At 36.4% G+C, this 17,275-nt stretch overlaps 1 protein-coding gene across 1 annotated transcript in view; it reads left to right on the top strand.

The window, feature by feature from the left end:
• The window catches only part of mfng (MFNG O-fucosylpeptide 3-beta-N-acetylglucosaminyltransferase), a 38,738-nt gene extending 26,726 nt beyond the window's left edge, over window positions 1–12,012 (top strand). Inside the window, 3 exon segments of the mRNA XM_030152167.1 lie at window positions 1,056–1,221; window positions 2,260–2,345; window positions 11,624–12,012. Coding sequence (XP_030008027.1) covers window positions 1,056–1,221; window positions 2,260–2,345; window positions 11,624–11,675 — 304 coding nt within the window. The 3' untranslated portion in view covers window positions 11,676–12,012.
• Window positions 12,013–17,275: the final 5,263 nt, after the last annotated feature.

Below are 17,275 nucleotides of genomic sequence, written 5' to 3'. Positions count from 1 at the left end.
TTCTGCGTTTATGTCTTCCTAAAGAGCTGCGGTGATCCAAACATTGAGGCTGAAATAAACCCTGATGCTGGAACTCCACTGACATGCACAGTTTTTCTCATGGAACGCAGCCGTTTTTCTTCTCTATGCGATCTATTCTACTAGTGTGTGAATTTGACCCGAAGCAGAGCTGAGCAAAGGGTCATTAGGATGAGTCATTGATCTCCATAATGTTTGGGGTTTGTGCAGGTTTGTGTTGATAGTGCTGCTGGAGAACTGGTGAAGCTGCTGCAGGGCGTCAACTGGACAATCAATGTCCACATTTATGGAGCCCAGAGGACAACAGAGTACACAGCCTACGTTAATGAGCTAAAACATAGCATTTTGGCTAGCTCAGCAGAGGAGGAAACCAAACTAGTGTCTGTGAACAAGACTTTTGTGTGTGTGTGTGTGTGTGTGTGTGTTTGTGTGTGTGTATGTATGTGTATCTGCTCCATTCACTCATTCATTGCACAGACTCTAAACACAACAGTGTCCTTTAAACTGAGTCTGTGGAAACTGAAAGTGTTTTTACTGTTGTGGTTTTAAGGGTTTTTTTTTAAGTTTTTTTTAAGTTTGTGGATACTGCTGGGATGGATGGATGTCTGTCCATCTGATCTATCTATCTATCTATCTATCTATCTATCTATCTATCTATCTATCTATCTATCTATCTATCTATCTATCTATCTATCTATCTATCTATCTATCTATCTATCTATCTATCTATCTATCGTTCGATATCGTTCTTTCATTCTCTCCCTCTTTCCCTCTCTCTCTCCCTCTCTCTCTCCCCCTCTCTCTCTATCTCTCCCTCTCTCTTTCCCTCTCTCTATCCCCCTCCCTCTCTCTCCCTCCCTCTCTCTCTCTCTCTCTCTCTGTCTCTCTCTCTCTCTCTCCCTCCCTCTCTCTCTCCCTCTCTCTCGGTCTCTCTCTCTCTTCCTCTCTCTCCCTCTCTCTTTCCCTCTCCCTCCCTCTCTCTCTCCCTCTCTCACCCTGCTTCTGTCAGACTGAATGTATTTGTATTTGCGTTGCAGCGGCTCCAGGTTCGAGCAGACGTCTGCGTCCATCCGTCTCCCAGACGACTGCACCGTGGGCTTCATCGTGGAGAAGCGTCTGGGCGTCTCTATGGTCCACTGTCACCTGTTCCACTCACACCTGGAAAACCTGCTGCTCATCAGCCAGAGGAATCTACCGCAGCAGGTAAACACACACACACACACACAAAGGCAGTGTGTTGTCCTTCTGTGTGGACCCCAGGAGGATCAGCGTGTCACCTTGGTGTGGGCTACTGGCGATCCTTTGAACCCTTTCATGCACAGCGGTCACTCTAGCGGTCACTCCAGTGGTCACTCCAGTGGACAGTTCTTCTCCAGCTGTTCTCTTGTATATTCATAGGTTTGGTTGTTTTAGTTCCGTATCAGCCGACACAGTGGACACTTATGCACCATCACATACACTGACATTCAGACCATTACTATAACTTTGCTGTTCTAGATAAACTTGATCTGCATTAAAATGCTTTAGTGTAAATAGAATAGAACAGAATAGAACAGATCTTTATTGTCACTGTCACAGGAACAGGAACAAACTGAAATTCAGTTTAGCAGCTCAGTTCAACTTAGCAGCAAAACTGTTAGTGCAAAAGGGACTGTACAAGAAAGAATTAAATATCAGTGTTAAGAAAAGTGAACTGTGCAAGGGGTTCAGAATAAAGTATTATTACACTTGTGCTCCTAAAGTAATGCTAGAACTCCTGAAATGAAGTTTAATCAGTTGTTAGTTGTTATTAGACTGTAATTAAGTAAGTTATGTTTGTTTGTTTGTTTTTTGCATATTATCTCCATGAAGTGAGTAATAACTAATATTAGATGATGTTAAAATGTGAGAAACATCAGATTAGCTGCATTAAAAATGCTTTTATTTCATAGATTTCACACAGAATATCAGTTTCTGATATTGCCTTTTAAACACACGTTTCTTGTCTTCAAACATTAAACACATGCTGTCCAGCTGAGTGAACATTTTTGTAACTCCATAAAAAATGGGTTTATTAAAAAAAAAAATTCAATCACACTGTTTTGTTTTTTTTTCATGTCTAAAGAGGAATAAAAACACTCAGGAAAAAACATCTTGACTAATGTTCTCATAATTCATGCATCAAAGGGTTAAACATTAAATATTAAACTCGCTCAGACAGAAGAAACCCTTCTCACCGCCGTGTGTTTTGGTCGTCTGCAGGTGACGCTGAGCTACGGGATCTTTGAGAATAAAATGAACAGCATTGAGGTGAAAGGGAGCTTCTCTAAGGAACAAGACCCCTCCAGGTTAGTCTGACTACGGTGAAAACGTTCTGAACATTTACAACGAAAAACAGTGGCTCCCTGCTCCCAATGCTAATGCTAACACTAAAACTATGCGCTACCTGATAATAAAATTAGGCAAAAATAAAATTAATACTAAAACTTAACTAAAACTAAGCATTTCCCCCCAAAAAAATGAAAACTAGTAAAAGTTTTTCCAAACCTTGAATAACTGCTGTATATTTTATTTCACTCCATTACTTTGTCAATGATGACTAATTCATGTTTTGTTTTGTTTTTTAATCAATTTTTTATTCAGAACAGTCTCATAACATATTGCACAGGACATCATAGGTACAAATTACACTGTTCTATTTATTTTATTTTATTTTTTTTAAAGGGTAAAGACTCACCTGTTCAGACTGGCTTTAACCCTTAGCACTGAGACACTGTTAAGTTTTAATCTGTGGTCTTTTTTTTAATCACTGTGTGTTGTGTCTTTGTTTTATGCATATTTATGGTACTTCATTAACCTGTTTCTACCTTATAATTTAATCATGCTTTCAGATGTACAGCACTTTGGGCTTCTTTATGCTGTTGTAAAGTGCGATATAAATAAACTTTAATTTGATTTGAATATTGCTCAGTGGAATGAAGAAAAAAGGGGGTAATTTTTGAACCTTTGTTGCATGAATATTGTCATATAAACATAGTGTAAAACATAACAGATGAGTAAATTGTGAAAATCAGTGCTTTTCATTGTCATCCTACACTGTAAAAAATAAATAAATAAATGAATGAATAAATAAAACGGTAATATTCCGGCAACAGGGGCGCCAAAAAAATACTGTTAAATAACGAAAAATAACCATCTCAGAAAAATACAGTAATTTTCCATAATTAAAATACAGTTTTTTGGCCTAACTTTACATGAGATTTTGCATATTTTTTGGACTTTTTAATGTTTAATAAAGAATATTTTCATGTATAAAAACAATCAAATTACACACACACACACATATATATATATGTATATATAAAGTAATTTTCAATGACACTAAGTTGTCCAATCCACTGATAAAAACTGTATTTTTACAGTTTATCAGTGCTTATTCATGTTACACATTCACAAAAATACATTTATTCAACATTTTTGTTGTGAAACCTCCTGTAATTACACAAGATATTTGTCAATGAACAAACAAGTCTGGTTAAACTGACAGAACAAATACTTCTTTTACAGTTGTCAGTAATTTTATCTCATTTTATTTTATTTTTTTACAGAATTAAACTGTAAATTACAGTTTAATCTCATAAATGGAAAAGAATTATTTGTGAAATTCTGATACATTTGCAAATATATTTTTAATTGTATTTTTCTTTGAAAAAAAAAAAAAGTCTTTTAAAAAATTGAAATTTTATAGTTATTCAGTTACAGTTTTTTCATGTTATTTTACATTTGACATGTAAAATCACAGTCTGTTTTTGTAATTTCATTGATATTTTCCTGTATCTTAAAAATACAGGAAAAATCTGTAAAAAAAAAAAAAAAAAACAGTGAAAATTCTGTTAGATTACAGATTTATTTACAGTGTACTTTGCAAAACAATAACATGAATAGTAATAAAAATAAATGCAAAAAAAACATCTTTACTTTTACTTACACACATTCATTAAATTCATGTTTTTATTAAATATTTGGTAATTATTCCTTAATGTTAAAGTACTTGCTTAAACCTACAGTTTGAGCTGTTACGGTTGCTGCTAAATTCATTTTTAAAAACAGATATGGACTGATTAGTATTTCTGCACTGTACTTTCTCACTCTGTTCCTCGCTTGACCAGGCCCTGAAACAACTACATCATTCCAGTGATCTTTTACCAACGCATTGTGTGTTTTTTGTGTGTCTTTTTGGGGACATGTCTGTGGGCCGTCCACCCTTTTTGAAAAGCCCTGCGCTCTGTGGGACTCCTCAGCTAATCCAACCTGAAGACATGACACTGGGGCAGTTTTCACTTCCTCTTATTTTCCATCCAGATCTAAAAGTAATGTGATGTAACACAAAAGAACAACATATGTGTTTGTGGCTCCAGGTCCTTTTTAACGCCAGCGGTAAGAACATATCGCCCCAAAACCTTCCATCTTGGCCTTTTTTGTTTTTTTTTCTGTGAACCGATGTCGCACAGAGTTATGTTAAAGGCAGTTTTAGCCTCAAAGGGACAGTTCAAAAGTTCATCTGTCTGAGTAAAGTTGTTGAGGTTTCTAAGCACATTTTCTTTTCTTTATTTTTCAGTCTTGTTCTGTTTATTCATGTTGACATGAGGAAATTCAAAGGTTGTTTTTCCAAAGTACCAGAATGAGAAATAACAGAAGGAAGAGACTGAAGCACTAAACAGAACAAACAGAACGCTGAGTCTGCGACTTTAAGGAAAGGCACAAAAAAGTTCATCAGGAACACAGCGATAAACTTTAGCTTCTGTTCATCTACAACAGGGCTCTCAAACATGCATCCCACCAAAGGTTCCATTCCGGCCCCTGGGATGAGTTTGTAAAGTGTAAAAATTCCACAGTCAAGGCTGTGGAACTCATTTTAGTTCAGGTTCCACATACAGACCAATATGATCTACAGTCAAATAATAACAGCAGAAGAACCCACAAAAAAGAACGACTGCAGATTTTCTTCTCGATTTGATGTGACAAAAATAATATTACACTATGCCTATAAATAATGACAACTTCAAATTTTGTCTTTTAGTGCAAAAAATAACATTAAATTGTGAAAATATTTACATTTACAAACTATCCTGTAACAATAAAATGTGAATAACCTGAACAAATATGAACAACCTGAAACGTCTAAAGAAAATTCAGCCCAGTTTGAACTCTTTTCTTCCTGTTCCTCAGTGTTTAGTGTCTTTGTAGATCTGATCCATAATGCACATGGACAAATGAGAAGTGGAGGCAGAATATTGTTAAAATTGCACTGATCTAAATGTATTTTAATATTGTATTTTTTTCAATCAATGTGAAGCACTTTGGGCTACAATTTCTGTATGAAAGGTGCTATACAAATAAAGTTTATTATTATTATTATTATTATTGATTTTTCTGAAGAAATTTCTTTTTTTTTTCAGGTTATTCACATCTTTTTTGTTTGGATAGTTTATAAAAGTAAGTAGTTTCATAATTTAATGGGGGGGGTTTTGCGCTAAAACACAGACAAAAATTTGCAGTTGTCATTATTTACAGGTTATTCTGTTATTATTTTACTGGTCCGGCCTACTGGCTGAATGTGGAACCTGAAAGAAAATGACTTTGAGAGCCCCGATCTAGAACACTGGGACATGACGACATGGAACTGTGATGCTGCAGATTTCTGGTTAAATTCACTGTTCATTCCATAATATTATGCTTGAAATAGTAAGAATGCATATTGTTATCCTCATATCATAGTTACGTTTAGAAGTCATTCACTATATGGACAAAAGTCTGTGGACACATTGAATCCAGGTGTTTCTTTTCTAACAGGGGTCTGGGATCCAAAACAGTAAGGACAAAAGACCTGGAACAAACTGACTTTAAAGGTGCAGGAGACTTTCGTGACCAATTTTTCATCAGATCTGTCCATCCTCAGTCATGTCCTCAGTATCATGAATCTCAAGGTCAAGGTCAAGGTTACTTTATTTATACCCGTAGGTAGATTTGTTTTGCAGTCTAGGTGATTGCCTTGGCATTACAACAACACATACATTGAACATGCAAGACAGGCACTTGATCACGCCTACAGACAGGACAAAAAGTGCTCAGTGTTCCACCATTCATCAGTATAGCAGCATGGATAAGTAAAAGAATAAAATAAATAAGATCAAATAAATAAAAAACAAGATGCAATAAAACACAATAAAAACCAGACAAGATAAAATAAAAACAATCTGGGATAAAAACCAGGATAAGAACATAAAATTAAAAAATTTAAAAAATTTAAAAAATTTGAAGTCACAATAATAATAAATAGAGCGAAGAAATGGAATGAATAACTAAATAAGTTAGTAAAGTGCAATGTCACTATTTCTTATGGAGCTCAGTGACGGCGACAGGAACAAAGCTGTTTTTATAAACGCTGTGTCCTGCACCTGGGACTAAGAACCTCCGTCCAGAGGAAAGGAGCTGAAATTCACCTGGTAAAGGATGGGAGTCACTGTTAAGAACTGATGAAGCCATCCTCTGGACCTGTTTAGTGTACAAGGAGGCGGGACAAGACTGGGACTCACCAATCAGGCGACTGGACCATCTCACTATTTGATTTAGTGACTTTCTCTGCAACTGAGGTCTGACAGACGAACCTGTTCGAATCTGTTCGTCTGTCTGTCATTACTCACCTGAATCTCTTCCTCATGCTGAACAGTTTCTTAGTTCCATCCACCAGAAACAAACCATGTGACTGGGAGGGAACTTGGGCATCTGAGGAATTTTTTGTCACGACATGCATTGTGGGAAAGGGAGGCTTGCTGTCAGGCGGCTGCGCAACAATATGATATTATATGGATGAAACAAACACGATGCGGAAACGGCTGGAGGAATATGCATAGAAGGAAGGGAGCTCCTGCCGTTTCTGTTGTCGTGTCTGTAGAAGCTGCTGCTGTCAGGTGGTGGCGCGAGCCTTCACTTCCCACAATGCCCGTCGCAAAAAAATTCCTCAGATGCCCGAGTTCCCTCCCAGCTCTGTTTGTAAACACACAGTTTGTTTGTGGTGGATGGAACTAAGAAACTGTTCACCGTGAGGGAAGAGATTCAGCTGAGTAATGACCGACAGACGAACAGAATCATGACACTGAGGATATGACTGAGGTTTGACAGATTGGATGAAAACTTGGTCACAAAAGTCTCCCACAGCTTTAAGTAAAACTAAATGCATCGTTCCTGTTTTTAACTTCATTTCCCATCATGCAGCCCCGTCATCAGTCATGGCCATAGCAACATGATTGTAAGGCTATTGTACTCCAAAATCACTAATATCTCCTAAAATATTGGTCCTATCAATTTGCCTGTTGGAGCCACTTATATTATTTATTAATATTTTGGATACTGGTAAATCAAAATAAGGCAAATGGTCCTATTGATTAATGAATTATGATTGATTTGATATTGTTTTCAGCTGCTCACGCCCTCCTCCTGATCGGACCGTCGTCCTCCTGGGATTAGGGACAGAGGACAGCTGGTTCAGGCCTTTTGTCTGACTGTCATGAGGAAGGAGTGAGGAGTGACACAGTTTATCTACCACTAAACATATTATATCTGCTTAAAAAGTTTTTTTTGTTCAATTATTGTGAAATAGAAGTCAACCACGGAGAATATTTTTGTTGGTGAAAATACATTTTGATCATTTTTTAAATATAGAAATATCTCCGTGAGTGCTTATTAAGGTATTTAGTGAGTCATACACCTCCTCCTCAGACTACTCTGCTATTTTTATTTTTTACCCTTTTTCTTTTTGAATGCAAGAGTAGCCGTAACGTTGCCCTTTTCACTTATCTGTTCTTTGACCAAAAATACATTTATTTACTGACTTACTTACTTATTTATTTAGAACATGCAAAGAAACAAAATAAAACAAACAAAGCAAATTAAGACAACAACAAATCGACATTTGAATGAACAGAATCTATCTTCAAGCACATACAAGTCTGAATTTTGCACGGTTGAAAAGGAGTAGGAAGAAGTACAAACTTAAATATAATATATAATATAAACTTACATAAATATGACAAACTGCAGCAGTCAGATCTGTACGGAGTTAGTGTGATGCCAGAGACACGCACACTTCCCTTTTATAATGTTAATTTAGCTTCACTTTGCCCCCTTGAACCCCCACTAGGGCTCCGACCCTGGACCCCACCATGCTCCTACACCCCCCACCCCCCCACACCCACTTCCATTTCTTCTGGATCCACTGCTGTAAAAGTAAAATAATTCAGGTGAAAAGTACTGCAACAGAGGAAAAACTGGAAATTAAACTATAGAAATGATATACTATTTTACTTGCGTCAGAACTGTCATCAATGGTTAAAAGGTAAGGTTAGCATCAAACCCATCCAATAACCATCATACTTAAAATGCACGACAGGAAGCTCAGAATAACGGTAAAGTGCAGGAAAAACAGCGCCCACAACATTCACTCAAGGACAAAACTGACAAATTAATTTGATACTTTGAAGAAACAAACCCGTATCTACATAACGTAGCGTATATTTGTCCGTGACCGAACATTCCGTCAGGTTTCATCTGGAACTTTCCCTTAAAATCTAAAACAAAACAAAAAAAAAACCCTCCAGGAACTGAAGTGTAACCTCCTTCCCCGAGGAAACAATATAAACTATAAACTTTAAAGTGTAAAGACAATTTAAGGTTGCGTCACGTCTTCATTAGAATCTGTTGTGGGACTATTTTTAGCTCTTCTTCTGTGGTGGCGGATCATCGGTATCAGCGCCGTTGGCAGAGGACGCCACAAAGTCACACATACCCCCAACGTCTCCTAACGGCAAACAAACCGACGCTTTAATCTGTATATTGAAAGTAAGGGAGCAAACAGCAATATGATACAATAATAAGTGAGGGTTTCATGTGGGTTTAGAGTCTGTCAGCGAAGGTCATTTCACCACATATTCAGTCTAAACAACATCTACTGCAGTCACACTTTGGCCTCCAAACTCCGCAAAGTCAAAATGGAAGTTATAAAGAATATTGTGTTTAGTTGGAGTCTCTGCTCCAACGAAACAATAACAAAAAACAAAAATATTACAGTTAAATATAAGGTGTTTGTTTCAAAACTTTGTAAACCAAGGTTATTATTGTTAACGAAAACTAATGAAATGATGAAAACTAGAATTGAAAAAACATATTTGTTAACTGAAATAAATAAAAACTATAATTAAAAGAAAACTCAACAACTAAATCTGTATTTTGCGCTTACAAAACTAACTAAAACCTATCAAAATTATGGATAAAATTCCCTTTGTTTTCATCTTTGTCAATGTCAGATTGATACGAAATCGATTTATTTCCCTCAAGTAGTTTTAGGTGCTGGCACCATATGATATTTAACAGTCCGTCACTTGTGGTCAGTTGTTGTTTCCAGTCGTCTTTTCGTCCAAACTCTACCTGGAAACATGGAGACTAAAGTTGGGAGAAAGCAGCAGAGTCCTGTCTCGGATTTATTTGAATACGACGACAGAGAAGAAGAGAAAAGATAAAAAAAACTAAAACTAAAACTAAACTAAAACTAAGTATTTAGAAAAAAAAATTAAAACTAATAAAAACTAGCAAACCTGCTCTAAAACCGAATTAGACCTAACTGAATTAGAGAAAAAAAAGTCAAAACTAAATAAAACTAAACTAGAATGAAAAATCCAGAACTATTAGAACCTTGTTGTAAACAGACACCATTGGACTCTTTCAATCAAAAATGCTGACGTGAGAGTTGGGGGTACTTGGACAAAAAAAAGTCTATTTCATGGGGGTACTCCACTGTAAAAAGTTTGAAAACCATTGCTTTAGATATTTCAGGTTCATATTTGTTCAGGTTATTGACATTTTATTGTTAAAGGATAGTTTGTTGATGTAAATATTTTCATAATTTAACTGGGGTGTACGAAAATATCGGTTCTGCAATATATCGCGATATTTCATTTCACGACACTGTATCAATATTAAAAAGTACTGTATTGATATTTTTAGGTATTTATTCAAATGCAGACATGGCGCAGGTTCATTTTTACCTCCGCCAGGAGGTATTGTGATCACTTTGCTTTGTGTGTTTGCATGCGTGCGTGTGGCTTGCCCCCCCACCCCTGATCACCACCAAAATTTAATCATTTCTTCCTTGTGCCAGTATCAACATTTCCTGAAAATTTCATGAAAATCCCTCTGTAACTTTTTGAGTTATCTTGCTAACAAACAAACAAACAAACAAACAAATACACACAGGAGGCAGATCCGTCTCGGCGGAGGTCTGTGCTCTCCGAGTGCTTTTCTTGTTGTTTTTTGTTTTTCAAACTCTTTGATTTCTATATTCACATGGGTATTTTGTTCAGTTGTTTGTTTACTACAAAAGTACTATTGTGATACTGCAGGTCATAAATGTAGTTTTTTTTTAATTGATAACGTAGTTTTGTTGAATAATGGATAATTCAGGCATCCTAAAAGCACTTTTTATTGTCTGAAAGAGACAAATGTTAGTTTTTTTTATTGGGAATGCACAAAAATAATGTTCTGATGTTGGATGATTCACGGACTGAACACTATGGATTCTTTCTAGAATCCAAACATTTAAGCAGGATCTTAAACTGTAATGTCTGGAAAACATTATTCATTTATTTATTTGAGTGTTTTTTTGTTCTGGTAAAGCCACATGTTCAAACTTTATTTATTCAAATGCTGCACTATAGGTTTTTTCCAGGAAATAATGTTTTATAAAAAAGAAACAAAACAAAAAATATCACCTTGTTAACAGTACTGTGATTAGGGCTGCAAGAAAATATTGGTTCTGCAATATATCGCAATATTTCATTTCACAATACTGTATCGATATTTTTAGGTAATTATTCAAATGCAGATATTGTGGAGGTTCATAATTGTTTTTTTGTTTTTCTTTTTTGTTTATATTTTATTTATTCTTATTTAACACGGCTTTATTAAATCATGTTAGTTCCTTTGTTAGGATCGCACAAAAATACTGTTCTGATGTTAGTTCTGAACTAATAGAATATGAACATTTGAACAGGATCTGAAACTGTAATGTCTGTAAAACAGAATTTCAGTTTGAACACAGGAACATTTGGTGATATAGCATTAGATCCTGTTGGGATCAACAGGGTAATTCCATTCTTCCAGGAAATAATATTTTAAAAAAAGAAACAAAACCAATAAAAAAAATTGCCTTTTTAACAGTATTTTGATAAACTGTGACATATTGTGATCCTAGTATTGTGATTTGTATCATATCGCCAGATTCTTGCCAACACACAGCCCTAAATTTAACATTTTTTACCCTAAATCGAAGAAAAAAAAAAACTGGTGTTGCCATTATTTATAGGTTATTATGCTGTTGTTTTGGAGTTTGATTCCGTTTATTGTTACTTTTGCAGTTTCTAAATTCATCCTGTGGGCCGGGTTGGGACCTTTGGGGGTTGGTTTTGGTCCATGGGTCACATGTTTAACACCTGTAGTTCAGAGCTTTATCTGGTTTTAAACAACTGTTGTGTTCTTCAGAGTTTCAGACGCGCTTCTTCTGCTTCTTCCACAGGTTTAAGACGGTCCACTGCATGCTCTACCCGTTCACCAGCTGGTGTCCCTGAATGCAACACAGAAGAAAATGGAGGACGTAAAAGACAAATGAGACTGAAATGATATTTTTTAAAAACAGATCAAACACCGAAAATCAGACACAGACGGTGAATGGCTCTGATTGGTTCAGACGTTGTTTCAGGAGGATGAAGCCACAGACTCGGAACACGGAACCCTGGTTTTCCTTCCTTTTCAGCGTCAGCACCTGCTTAAAACAGCCTCTAAACCAGGGGGGTCAAACATGAGGCCCGTGGGCCAGAACCAGCCCCCCAAAGGATCCAATCTGGCCCATAGGATGAATTTACAGACATTAACAGTCAAGGGTGTTGAACTCATTTTAGTTTGTTCCACATTCAGAACAATATGATCTAAAGTAAAATAAATACCATAACAACCTATAAATAATGACTTTAATGTGAAAATATTATTACATTATCCCTATAAATAATAATAACTCCAAATTTCTCTGTTTTAGTGCAAAAAATAACATTAAATTATAAAAATATTTACATGAACAAATTGTGCTTTAACAATAAAATATGAAAAACCTGAAATGTCTAAAGAAAATTACGAGCAATTTTACCAAACTAATGCCTTATATAAATGTTGTTTTTTTGTTCTTGTTTTTTTTACCTTTGTAGATCCGATCCATAATGCACATATATAAAGAATAAGTTGAAGCATAATATTGTTTAAATTCCACTTCAAAATTTCAGTTTTTTCAGATTATTTTGAATATGTAAATATTTTCAGAAGTCAATGTTATTTTTTCACACAAAAATAAAGTGAAAAATATAGAGTTACCATTATTTATATATTAACAGTGCTGTCAAATGATTACAATTTTTAATCAGATTAATCACAGGGTCACTGTGGATCAATTTGGATTAATCATGGTTAAATATCATTCATTTTTAATCTAAATTAATGACGTTTCATTTTGCAAGAACAGACTCAAGACAGAATGGAATATATATACAATGAATGCAGTGTTTTAAAACCTTGGGGTCGGGACCCCATGTAGGGTTGCCTGAAATTTCTAGTAATTGATAAAAAAAAAACGAAAAAAAAAACTTACTAATAAAAAATATGTTGAGTTGACAATCACAATCAATAAAAGACATGACAAACTGTGGTGAAACTGCAGCACTGTGGTTCTGTTCATCTGTCAAATGTTCACTGTGGTCAGTTTCAGATGCTGCAGCTCTTTCATAATTCATAGTTTCAGTTCTTGTTTGTTCAGTATTAATTGTCCTCCTTGTAAATGACAGCTGGACTGACTGTACATATCCTGACCAAGAAAAATAAAAGTCTTCCTTTGTGCAGTAATCTACACCTGGATTTACTGCCTCTGTCCACAATAATAGACATTATATAGACTAAATGTCCTCTAACATTAACCTGGATTTGAAACATAGTATAGCAAACTATTACAGGATCAAAAACACATGAATTTTGTTAAAAAAAAAAAAAAAAAAGTCTCTGTTTTGAATGTCTGGGGTCGACAGAAATTTGTGATGTTAAAATGGGGTCATGAAAAGGTTCGGAACCACTGACTTTAACATGTTTGTCCACGCTGGGCGACCCGTTAGCCACAGTGCTAACAGAATCCAGACTGCCGTATGTTTGGTGTTAAGGTGGTATTTTAAGGTGGAAGTGCTTCAGTGAATATTAAACTCCTTCCTGCAGAGTGGGTCTAATACTGTCTGTGGGTCGACTGTTCCGTCTTGGGTTTTTTTCTCCTCATATTTCCATCCACAGTGACAACGTTCTGTTTGTGTTCTTCTGTCTTTATGGGTCGGTTCTATTCTTTCATCTTTATGTGTTGGTTCTGCTGGTTCTGGTCTTCCATCTTTATGGGTTGGTTCTGCTGGTTCTGTTCTTCTGTCTTTATGGGTCGGTTCTGCTGGTTCTACTCTTCCGTCTTTATGGGTCGGTTCTGCTGGTTCTGTTCTTCTGTCTTTATGGGTCGGTTCTGCTGGTTCTGCTGTTCCGTCTTTATGGGTCAGTTCTGCTGGTTCTGGTCTTCCATCTTTATGGGTCGGTTCTGCTGGTTCTGCTCTTCCGTCTTTATGGGTCGGTTCTGCTGGTTCTACTCTTCCGTCTTTATGGGTCGGTTCTGCTGGTTCTGGTCTTTCGTCTTTATGGGTCGGTTCTGCTGGTTCTGGTCTTTCGTCTTTATGGGTCGGTTCTGCTGCCCGTCACTACTGGATCAGCTGACCATTTGTTCATGTGAGTTAACGCTAGGATAAGAATCAAGAACTGGTTCCCAGTAGCTTGATTCCTTGGAATCGTTTGCCTGCTTAACAATTCCGCCTTCGCTGTGCATGCGTGAAGACGTCACGCGTACGCTGCATTGTTTTGGTCAGAACATAGCCAACATGGCGTTAAGGCAGAAACGCTCCAAACAGACCACACCAGGTCCAGATGAACACTGTCAAAGCTTCCATGTCTTCTAAAGGCTGGAATCCCTCTAATCTGCTCACACATTTGTCCACAGCAGGTGATTCATTTACAGGAATGTCATGTGTTTGATACGATACTTAGCGACGCTTGTGAATGTAGCGGCAGAGTGAAGACCACAGCGTCATCTGGGCCCAGTTCAGGTGGGGGCAACAAATGTCCTGCCCCCTCAAATAAAAGTTTCTGAAGGTAGGGGAAAGTAAGTAAGTAAGTAAGTAAATTTTATTTATAGAGCACTTTTCACAGACAGCGTCAGAGTGCTTTATCAATTCAAATCAAAATCAAATTAAGTTTACAGAGACCCAACAGAGTCCTTCAGGAGCAAACACTTGTGATTGGTGACAGTGGAAGGAAAAACTTCCCTTTAACAGCAGAAACCTCGAGCAGACCCAGACTCCTGAAGGATGGCTGTCTGCCTTGACCAGTTGGGGTTAAAGAGAGAAAGGAAATGAGATGCACAACAACAGGAGACACAGAGGAATTAGTAAAGTGTCTTAAGTTTCACTTTCACTGTACAGTGCCCCCCCCAAAACGGGCCTGCCGTCATCTGTTCTTATTATTTGTACATACTGTATATGTTATGTTTTCTGTGCACAGATGGAAATATAAAAGACAGTTGATGCAAACACACCTGTTTGTACACTTTTTTTGTGTAATTATCTTTTTATTATTAGTTTTTTTCAGTCAGCATTATCTCAGTATTTTACATTGTATACATGACTTCTATGTATGTAAAGAAAAATAAACAAACAAAAAAGAAAACCACAAAAACATACTCAAAGAGGGGAGCATTGACAGAAATAGTAAAAATATACAAAGCAACTCAAACTATTAGGGATGCACCGATACTGATACGAGTATCGGCATCGGTTCCAATACTCAGTGTGTGTACTCGTACTTGTACTCGTAAAAGAAATCTGATACAAATGCACCGATACCACTTACGGCCGTGTGACATTCACAATTCAGTGCAGCAGGTACGAGGAGGAGGAATAATGTGTGTGGAGTGTGAAGAGATTTTTCAAAATAAATGACGATGATAACAGTAACGCTGACTGACAGTAACGTTCCAGACACAGACAGATACGGACGCAGCGTTCTGTCCGTCCTCTGCGTAATTCCATCCGTTTTCAGGTGCTGGCAGATGCGTAAACAGAATGAGAATACCAGCGGGTGTATGGAGTGGTGCGGACCGCCACCAACAGAAGTGAAAACCAAACTTATCACTCATTTCTCTTTTCTCTTCCTGCTGAAGCTAAACTTTTAAACCTTACCAGAGAAAACGCTGCAATATTAGTATCACATTAGTGTTACCTCTGTCGTCTACAGGTTTGTTATTACTGACTTTCTTCTTCTCAAAAAACTTTCCTCTTCTTCGTGGTATTTGTCCAGTATGGTTCATTCAGAGCGGCGCCCCCTGGTGGATTAACTGACAAACGCTCATTCCGACACATTAAATGTCAGTAGCAGCACCTTGTTCCGGTCAGACTAATGACAATGACAATAAAGCACATTTACAAAAGGAACTAAGAACTGGAATGGGATTATTAAGGACTCGTATCGGTACTCGGTATCGGCAAGTACTCAAATGTAAGTACTCATACTTGTACTCGGTCTGGAAAAAAGTGGTATCGGTGCATCCTTACAAACTACAGTTAAAGGGAAAAAACATGTATATTTCACATTCCATTTTTTTCCCGTTTTAGACGAACATTGAACATTTAAAGTGTGTGGCACCAACCAAGGGTTTACATGGATCTATATGCACATTACTCTAATCAAGTAAAATCCGCTCTTAATAGTGTTATAAAATCAACCCAGTTTTTCCAATAATTGTTGAATTTGTTTGTACACTTTTATTCCTTCACCCAATGAGAATCGATAAGGAATCAGATCGATAAGTGAAATCGATAACGGAATTGGAATTGTTAAATTCTTATCAGTTCCCATCCCTAGTTAACGTTAAATCTACTGGGACAAACTGAGCCGAATGTGTTGGAGGAGACATTCACAGTCATTCTGCTGCAGATGGGTTCATGCAGTTAACATTCAGAATCACATGAACCCTTTCATGCATGAATTATGAGAACCTTAGTCAAGATTTTTTTTTCTGGAGTGTTTAAAAAAATTTTTAAAAAATTGCAATCGTTTTTTTTTTTTCTTGGAGTTACAAAAATGTCCATGCATTTAATTTTTTAAGTAAAGAAATATGTATTTAAAACCCAATATCAGAAAGTAAAATGAAAACAATGAAATAAAACCATTTTTAAGGCTGTTAATTCGATGTTTCTCACATTTTACCATACTCTAATACAAGTTATTACCTCATATAATATGCAAAAAACAACTATTTTTGTCCAACAAATAACAACTGATTTACACTTAAACATGTCACTGCAGATCAGGTTTATCAAGAACAGCAAAGTTACAGTAATGGTATGAATTGCAGTGTATTATGGGATGTTGCATAAGTTTCCACTGTGTTGGCTCATATAGAACTAAAACAATAAAACCTATGAATATACAAGAGAACAGCTGGAGAAGAACTGTCCACTGGAGTGACCACTGTGCATGAAAGGGTTAATCATGATGGTGGTTTAATCCACATTAACCCTTTCATGCATAGTGGTCACTACAGTGGGCAATTATTCAACAGCTGATTTCCTGTATATTCATGGATTTTGTTTTAGTTTCATATCTGCTAACACATGCATCATCCCATACATTACAATTGATAACATTACTGGAACTTTGCTGTTCTTGATAAACCTGATCTAACATGTTTGAGTGTAAATCAATTGCTTGTTACTGTTATTAGACTGTAATTAACAGAAAGTTGTTTTGTTTTGGGTTTTTTTGCATATTATCTCCATGAAGTGAGTAATGACTTATATTAGAGTTTATTAAAATGTGAGAAAACATCATATCAACAGCAATAAAATGTTCTTACTCCATAGTTTTCACACAGTATATCAATAAATACTTGTTTTCTTTGCTTTCTTTGGTGTCCAGTTTAGGGGACGTTTTGGCAACTCTATGGAAAATAGCTTCATAAAAAATGCCTAAAGAGGAATAAAAACACAAAAATCTTGATTAAGGTTCTCGTAATTCATGCATGAAAGGGTTAATTTCGTCAGCCCTGATATTA

The sequence above is a fragment of the Sphaeramia orbicularis genome, chromosome 1 (assembly GCF_902148855.1).
Source record: "Sphaeramia orbicularis chromosome 1, fSphaOr1.1, whole genome shotgun sequence".
Taxonomy (NCBI): domain Eukaryota; kingdom Metazoa; phylum Chordata; class Actinopteri; order Kurtiformes; family Apogonidae; genus Sphaeramia; species Sphaeramia orbicularis.
This window is presented reverse-complemented; position numbering and strand designations above follow the sequence as displayed.